We start from the raw sequence: 9,344 nt of genomic DNA, 5'->3' as shown, positions 1-9,344 counted from the left end.
TCCCTTAAATCCAGGTTCCACCATCGAGTGGTTGGGCATTCGATTTTTTTCCTGGAAGTTTCCCAGAGATAGAAAATTGAAGACAAACACATACTCTAAAATTCCGGGGGGTAATATACGTCCGCCCATCCCCGCCCCTCGGTATGCCCGGAACTGTTCTCAGTAGGGACGTCTGTACTTCCTCGAGCTCCCTAAGTCATTCATTCTCCGCCTCGCTCTCTGCATGGAGGGGGCGGTGAAAAGCGTTACGTCACCTCGTCTGGAGGAACGCTGTTGCCTAGCAGCCGTGGACGGCGGTGGGCGGGCCGAGGCGAGGCCACGTCCCCTGGCCACCGCTCGTCAGCAGACATGGCTGCCACCAGGCGCAAGACGGTGGCGGGAGAAATGCCGTGGCTGCCGTCTTTGGGCCAGAAGACTCTCTGCCTTCTGTTTGGGGCCCTGCTGCTCCACGGCCAGGTTCAGTCCAGTGAGTAGGCAGCGGCGGGTCAGCGGGGCGGGATAAATGTCGGTGGGCCAGTTGTCTAAAGTGAGGGAGGGGGCGCGATCCCGCTTGCCTCTTACCTTTGCCGTGCGTGAAGGGTTTACTGCCCCTGTCCTGGTAGAGTGATTGCATCCGGCGAGGGCGGCGCACGGTCCTGAGTCTCTGACCGTCTCTTCTGCTGCTGATTCTCTCCCCGGCCCGCTCTTTCCAGTTGCCCCTCACAGTTACGGAGCCCTTTCACGAGGGCTTCTCAGGAGAAAGGCGACGCCTTCCTCCACGTTCACCTTGATCTTTCTGTTCTGACAGACCTTGCTTTTGTATCCCCAGTCCTGCCGGCTGTATTCAGGGTGAAAATCCTAGAGTGCCGTCCTCCCACTAAGTTTTATTTATTAGATTTGTATGCCGCCTTTTTCTTTTTTAAAGAACTCAAAGCACCTTACATCATTCTGCTGCTGCTGCTGTCGGTCTTATCCCCTCAGCAACAACCCTGTGAGGTAGGTTGGGCTGAGTCTGGCTAGCTCAACACCACGCAGGTGGTTTGATGGCCAAGAAGAGACTAGAACCCAGGCTGTCTGGGCCCCAGTCCAGCATCCTTAACACCACTCTGGCTCTCACACTCTTTTTCTCTTCCTGTATAAATGCTGTCAAATACTATACAGCACTGAATGTATTCCTTGCAAATTGAACTGTATTCCTTGCAATTTGAATACCCTTTCTAACATGTAGAAGTTTGAGAGAGAGAGCCAAACTGAATCTTGCTTCTCGCATCCCTAAGAACTTTTTTGTTGATGATCCTTTGCCTTTTACACTTGGTGCAGTAGACAAAACTTCAGTGGCTACAGTTTTTATGATATTATATAGCCCTACTGAGCAAGTTTGCCTATTGAATTTCAGCTTATGAAGCAAAGGCATTCAAAGCTTCAAAATGGGCATGGAAAAATCGCAGCTTATTCAACATTTATGTTCTGTTGCTTGGCAGCAGCCTTAATTCATGAACACACATAGAATTAATTTAAACTGAACACCTTTGACTTGATTTTCTTCAATAACCAGTGCTTAATGAGTAATAAGGCAAGTTACGACAATTTTTCAATACTGTATACCTGCACACATAGACATAATATCTCTCTCTCTCTCTCTCTCTCTCTCTCTCTCTCTCTCTCTCTCTCTCTCTCTCTCTCTCTCTCTCTCTCCCCAGTACCTGTAGTTACTTTATTATTGCTGTATTATTATCATTATTACAATGCTGTAATAATTCAACTTAAAGATATTCTCAGGAATGGAGCTTGTCCATAACCCAGGGACTACCTGTACTACATTTTCTATTTCATCTGGTTGTCATTTCTGATACTGAACATCACAGGAAACACCTTATGGCTTCAGTCCTATACATACCTCAGTATTATTATACTGTTAAGGCCATGAGTAAACAAATCTTTGATCTCATATCTGTTAGATTAATAAAGGCATTTTGTTACAATTTCTGTAGGCACTATACAGACCACATGGGAGATGCCTCTGTTAGTAGGCCTGTCTATATTTATAGCATGGCTTTATTTGAAAGAAATGAAAGGGGCATACATAAGTCTCTTCCCATGTCTTTTTAGTCTCACAACAGCCCCATCAGATAGCTTGGGCTGAGAGATAGTAGCTGTCCCAATGTGAGCTTTGACGAGTGGTGGGGATTTTTACCTGAGTCTCTCCTGTCCTAATCCAATACTCTAAGACAGAGAACTTAACGTGTTGTACATAGCTCTTCCTTTGGGAAAAGATTAAGGTAAAGTAGGAGTGCAATATTACAACTTGTTTGTTCTGACTTACACTGTCATCCATTAACATTTCATCATGCTTCTCGAGCAGTGGCACACCATGGCCTTTCTTTTACTTCAAACATACCTGACTCCTCCCCAGCTTTGTAGCTCTTAGCACTGTTCTGAACTTTAGCTTTCTTGACACCACCCCTACAAGTCTGGGCTGGTCATTTGTACTTGTTTTTGGTGACCTTTCATTCCATTTGTTATGTGTGAAAAATACCTTGTCACTAATTTTTGTGCACCACATTTTTCTTTCTCATGGGAGTTACTTGTGATTGCAGCTGTAGGAAATCTTTCTTTAGGGACTTCCACTCATCGTGAAGCTTTTCCATGTTATCTGGCCACAGAATCCTAGCTAGAGTTTCCCTGAATTAACTAAATCAGCTTTTTAAAATCTGAAATACATGTTTAACTACACTTTAGCATTCCAAAGATCAAAAATTTTTGCATTCAATGGATGCTTTCCTCTCCAGTGTTATAATGGTCACTTTTTGTAAATATTAATATAATTTGATATCTGTGTGTCTTGAATTTGTAAGTTCTAAAGTCAGATTAATATAGGAAACTGTGTTCTGTAGACAAAGAATAGTCTGTTCTGTGGTAATTTCTGTATCGTGTGAATAAGATGTTGAATTCAAAATCTGTTTAATATTTTTATTCCATAGCAGTTAGAATTGTTTTTCTATACCTTACTCTCAGATATTTTGAATGCCAAACCTCAGAATTTCCCAGAGTGTTTTACTTTGTGACATAATTATTGTACTTAATTACTATAATTAGTGGTTACTCCATTTTTGCATCATGCATTTTTGATATATAAATGTTATTTTCTGACATCCTAGTTTCACTTGTAGTTTACATTAAAATATTCTTAAATGCTTGTATTGCTACTGTAATTTACTAATTGATTAGTCTGGCCAAACAGAGAGATGACCTGCAGTTTTTGCTCACACAGTGCTGTAGTATTGCAACTTGTTTGTTCTGATTTGTAATCTAAAAAAACAACCCCTTCCTCATCCTGTCGTATTGTTTCTTTTGTTAAACGGTTAGGCATGGCATTGCTAAACTGGATTGCTGTATTGTGCCTGTTGCCTAGATGTGAAAATCATGTGGTCTTGTTGCTAAAGGATGGGCCACAATTAGATAGTAGGAAAAACAGTTTCAAAGATCTGGAAGCCGTTATTCTTGTATGTAATATATTTGCATAAAGCTGAAAAGGGGAACATTTTTATAAACTTGGGCAACACATTTCTTAAGGCTTTTTCTACTTATACCAACCCTGTTTAGACATTTTCTGTACAGCTCATCTGCAGTAATATGGACTTTCCAGAAAAGCAGAATTGGAAAATTTTTCAACACTCTAAATTATGTTGTATGATTTAGCAAGTTTGTTTGACTCAATTACACAAAAACTTCATATTTAGTAAACAAAACTAGAAGCCTAATCCATAGGCAGTTTTATGTGCAGTAAAATATTTCAAAAAGTTACTTTATAGCTAGTATTTCAATTGAAATACTTGCTTAGGAAGAATTAAAATAACCAAGTGGTATAGCTTAAATGTTATATACAAATACAGTCAAAGCTTTATGTGAAAAATATTGGTATATTTGTAAAAATAGGTGGATCCTTGGTCTGATCCAGCACTGTTTTTCTCATGTTTTTAAATAAAATAAACAGTAATCACAGTCTTAGTTTTATTTTTCTTGCAGTTTGTTTTTGAAGAATGTTAGCCATAGACGTCAAATACACCATGTATCCGTCTGGGCCAGTAGCCAGAAAGGGGTTGCCAAATGTTGTTTTTCAGTTCTTCTACCGGCAACTGAGCACTAGGGTTTGCCTTAGAAGAACAAGCTATAGACATTCATATCGTATATTTAGCTCATCCAAATGAATGATAGCGGTACAACAGCCCAGAAAACTATGGATAAACAGACATATATGGTGTGGAACGCTTTCCAACAAGTTTTCCAATACAGTATTGGAACATTTTCTTTTCAACTAAAATCCTCTGTCTTTGGGGATTTAGAGTTCTTTGCATTTGCTTTGGTAGTGAATGTATATTCTAGAACAGACATGGAAAACCTGCAGCCTACAGTGATTCTGCACCAAACCCACCAGCCTTTTTCCACAGCAAAATGTTTTATCTGTAATCAGCAGCTGATCAGAAATTATTTCCTTTCCATGCCCAGTTTAGATCTGGAAGTAGTTTAGATCTTTGAATGGTTCTGAAATACAAAAATCCTGGATTTCGTGTTTTAATAGATTTTTGCTTCAGATACTTTTTTTTTAAAATCTGTTTCTAGCCTGTTGATGGTTTGATTTTGATAAGCTGATACTATTATTTTAGTTTAATACTGACATTTTTTGTTCTACACGTTCTCAGATCTTAAATGCATTCAAGCTAAATACCATTCCTGTTAATTCCAGAGCAATGCACAATATCATTTCACATTGGCTGTCTTTATAAGATCTTCATATATGTGAGAATATTTGTTTGAAAACTGAGACTATCCTATTTCATTGCCTCCTATAGGCATTTCACAGGATAGCCCCTTGGTTCCAGAAAATGTCTACACAGGGTACACTGCTAATAATGATTCAGCAGAAGCCAGCCAGAACAGTTTGAGGAATGCAACAGAAGAAGGAAGGCTCCCTGCACCTTTGGAAACAGATACTTCTTTTAAAATTGAGTCAATTTTAGCAGAAGAAAATTTAAGTACACAATCTGTGCCAGTTTCTCTGAGTCTTAATCCTAATCCGCAAATGAATATTGATGAGTCAGAAGACACAAATCTTAATGAAGAAGACATACCTGACAAATATGTGTTAACTAGTTCCCTGCCAGTGCTAAAAGAGAGGATAAATCCCAGTACTCCTGCTGGATACGAACAGTATAGCATCTCATCTGATTCTGAGGATGATCAAGATGATGAAGGCATTTCAGAATTGCCAGAAGAGTTGACAAATATGCACAACTATGAAAATAAGAAGTCATTTGCTGAGGAGATGAAGGACTCCCCAGGCTCAGGATTAGAAGACGATAGCCATTTCTTTTTTCACCTGGTGGTTTTTGTCTTTTTGGTGGCTGTGGTTTATATCACATATCACAATAAAAGAAAGGTGGGTTCAGCTTTTTAACAATCTAGAGAATGTTAGTAATGTTGGAATAGTTTTTGTCTTGACACACATTAGAACAATAATATATAGCTTTACTGAGATTGTAAATCAGCATTTGCACTTTAAATGATAATATGCAAAGCTAATAGCCAAATGTCATCAGAAGTCTTATTTTCTGTTCTTGTATATTAATGGAAGTCACTAGCAGACAAAGCTGAATCTAGGTAAGTTATGAAATGCAGGGTTGCAAAGGTTAGAAATCATCAAATTAAGATGGGTTCCAGTGCAAAATATTGTAATAATTAAGTTAATACCTGGAACTTGTGAATATAAGTAGTACATAATCTACCCCAAACTAAAAACGTTAACTATCTGGTTTCTTGCTCTTTTTGTAATATAAGCAAACTGAAAAAAAAAATGAAGTAAGACTGGACTAACAGGTTTTCGGACTAGATGTGCTAGTGTATGATGATAAGTTCTATTCTCTGTGTCATAGCTTTTTAAGCACTTTGCTCTCAGAAATGTTAATATCTGCCCTTTTTTCATTGTGCAGGGGTTAATGTAATTTACTGTTTTTCCCCTCTTATTTTCAGTGATCTGTAATTTAGTGTGATAGATTGAGGATGACACTAGTTCCTTATGTCTTTTAGATTTCACTTCCTTCCTATTCCATGGATTCTCAGGAGGTTATAATACACTTGTTTTGTATTTTATTCCCATCTCTGAGCTGAACTCTTCAGAACGTATTGACCTATTTATATCATTGTTTCCTCTTCAGTGGCGGCACACATGTTTTAAGTCATTTAAAAAACCCCAAGATCATAACCCTTGTTATGATGGTGTAGCAGTTTTGTAAAAATGGGTTAGGCTACATCTTTTAAATCTGAATTCTACCATTGCTGAAGTTCTGCTGATAGTTGGAATAGGTAACGTGGAATTCTGTAGCTTAGAAACTTAACACTTGAATGTACTTAAATATGGCTAACTTCTTGCCAGTTAGGTTACCAGGCCTAAGTTAGCCCACAGCAAATATTTATATAATACCTTGAGTGAAGCTGCACTAGCATTCTTCTTCCTGTATGCCATTTCAATTTTTTTATTGGTATGCTGTGGTTTCTGCTGCAGTGTACTCATTTGTCCTGTAAGGAGTGTGCGCTAGAATCCCATGATAATGGAGGTTTTGCTACAGTACCAGGCTTTCTGTAATAGCAGTAGCAAAATAATAATAATAATAATAATAATAATAATAATAATAATAATAATAATAATAGCAGCTGCAGCAGCAGCATGGCATTTATATGCTGCCTTCATTCTTCTTGTGAGGAACCCAAGGCAGCTTACATAGCTCCATTTTACTCTTAATAATATCAGGGTTTGCCCTTATTTCAACTATAGCCTTAACTGCAAGTTCTTTAGCTTCTGTAGAAGTGTGTGGCTGCCATTGACTTCTGTGGAAAAATATAAAGACAATGTTCTTGCTAACTAGTTTGCTTATTATTTTATGACAGTATATAACAAGCTGCTAAGGATAGACATCAGTAGGAAAACATAGTGAAGGAAATGGTTGCAATGCTTAGAATAGTTGATCAGGAAATGAGTAATAATATGTCTTTACACTGATACCTCTTCATGATGCTGTTCTTTTCTTTCCAGATCATCTTGTTAGTTCAGAGCAGAAGATGGCGGGATGGACTTTGCTCCAGAACAGTTGGATATCATCGTTTAGATCAAAATGTTAATGAGGCTATGCCTTCATTAAAAATTACGAATGATTACATTTTTTAAAAGCAATGTGTTGCATTTGCTGAACTAGTAATTTTCTTTGCCTTGTTTTTTAATATAATGTGCAGGTATTTGCCATAAGCAATGAGCATGTGCACAGTATTCTTGCCTTGCAGGGTTTGAGCCTTATATGAAGGGATGTAAGATTAGTATTTACTTTTATGACAGCCAGACTATCATTGTACATAGTGCCATTTTCAGTCACCCTATTTATCGTCTACTGTATTTCTTTCTGCCTGGAGCAGTCCAATAATTCTACTTTAGAATATAGCCACAATAGTCAATATTCAATTTTTTAGTGACTCTGGCATCGCTGAATCTTACTCAGAGAAGCTTCTGGTAGTTCCCTATTTGTATCATGTATCTTGTTGTTTCCTTGGTATAAAAGAGTAATGCTGCAAGCTGCCCATCAGTATAAAGCTGGTTTCCATACTTCAGACCACATCACTTGTATAAGGATCGTGCTTTTATTTGTTCTCTATATTTGCCAATTTTAAGAGAACAATATTTCTTTCATTATTTTCTTTTATAACTCACAAATACCAGTTTTAAATGCCAGTGATTCTCAGCCTTCCCCCCCCCCCCACCATGTTCTCCCTCCACCAAAACAAAAAGAAAGAGAAAAAAGCAGCCTTTAAAAATGCAGGATTAAGATAAACTTTTTCAACCTAGAAACTCGAATATACAGAAAGACCTGTAGAATAACAACAGATACTTGCCTTGGTGCTTTATGTAGGGGTTGTTAAGGCACTTTATGTATTTTTCCTGTTTGTCAAACATAAAAGCATACAAACTTGAAGGAGAGGGTTATATCTAACTTTGTGGAAGAGGCAGTGTAGGCAGAGCAGATTGGTTCTCCAGTCGCCCATGCACTCCCTTGTTGGCTTCAGATTTGAGGGAGGGGCAGAAGTGTGTGCTGTTGCACGAACAGACGTTTGCTCACATAATTTTGGGTGTTGCCCCATGCTACTTCACCCTTAGTCTAAGCAAAGGTAATCAAATGCAGACATAAGAATGACATGGCATGTAATCATCTATTTTCAGAGAAGAAGGCACCATTTTCATTAATTTTGCAAAGAGAAAAATCCCTTCTGTATGGACTGTTCAGCAAGTTCTGATATGTTGGCAGTTTCCTAAGGCATATTTTTGTGTCCCTTAAGTTGTATATTAGTTTTTCTTAAATGCGCATTCTGTTTGTGAGTGATATCCACCCCCCTGAACAATATGTAAATAATGAACTGTAATTAATGACTTTATATTCAAGCATTGTAATATTCTGAAAAACTCCCAGACTTCTGGCATGAGAAGAATTGCAGAGGGCATGATCTTACAAACAGTAGGAAAAACAACTGAGCTTCTGGATCCCTGCATTTTAGTTTTCCTAAATACAGGAAGGTGAAGCACAATGGATAAATGCCAGAACAGTTTTCTTGCAGTAATTTTTATTTCACTTGAACTTGTATCACTTTTCATAAGATTTTTTCAAATAAACTCCAGACAATAAATTAGTGGGAATAGTAGCTTGCTTTCTGTATTTTAGTTAAAAAGAAGTCTTTATTGGTCTGTCTTGCATGAAGTATTGAAATAAAAATTGAATGGATACTTGTTTTTAGCTGGAGGAACAGCATAAGGTTCAGGAAACAGCTAATTTTGCTTGATTCAGTTTGGATGCTGTCTGATTTTGATCCCAATCTCACGCTGGAAATTTGGAGTTCTGTTTCTTCCACTTTGATGGGTTGAAATGGGATAGGTTTGGCAGGCAGGCAGGCCCTTCTGAGGGTAGGAACAACATATTAGTGCAACAACAGCCTTTTAAGTTTGAAGGGTTTTCAAAAAAGGATTTCTGAAAATAATACATGATATAGAAGTGCAATTAGGAGAGAAATATGAAATTGGTAGAAAACTTTAAAGATGATTGGAATGGGGCTAAAAAGGGATTAGTTTTCCTCTCCTGATTTATGGTGGGCAATTTTGATGCATGCATTGTAGAAGTTCCTCTAAGTAATGTGTAAAAGTTCAGAATGGTAGCTGGGGGAGGGTTGTGCAGGAGAATCTTGTATGGTTCTGTAGTTTGTGGTTCTGGTTGGCAATATGTACGAAAGCTACTTACATTAAACAAAGTTCTTAGAGAAGAAACCCGCCATGTTTC

The 9,344-nt window shown here is 38.2% G+C and overlaps 1 protein-coding gene across 1 annotated transcript; it reads left to right on the top strand.

The window, feature by feature from the left end:
• The first annotated feature begins 338 nt into the window (after window positions 1–338).
• On the top strand, window positions 339–8,703 carry CUNH5orf15 (chromosome unknown C5orf15 homolog). The gene is made up of 3 exons (XM_044454567.1): window positions 339–466; window positions 4,830–5,416; window positions 7,067–8,703. The coding sequence occupies exons 1-3, from the start codon at window positions 349–351 to the stop codon at window positions 7,196–7,198; spliced, it is 837 nt and encodes a 278-aa protein (XP_044310502.1). The 5' UTR covers window positions 339–348; the 3' UTR covers window positions 7,199–8,703.
• Window positions 8,704–9,344: the final 641 nt, after the last annotated feature.

Source organism: Varanus komodoensis, unplaced genomic scaffold (genome assembly GCF_004798865.1).
Source record: "Varanus komodoensis strain SLA01 unplaced genomic scaffold, ASM479886v1 scaffold7_3, whole genome shotgun sequence".
Taxonomy (NCBI): domain Eukaryota; kingdom Metazoa; phylum Chordata; class Lepidosauria; order Squamata; family Varanidae; genus Varanus; species Varanus komodoensis.
Note: the sequence above shows the minus strand (reverse complement) of the source record. Positions and strands in the feature narration are given on the sequence as shown.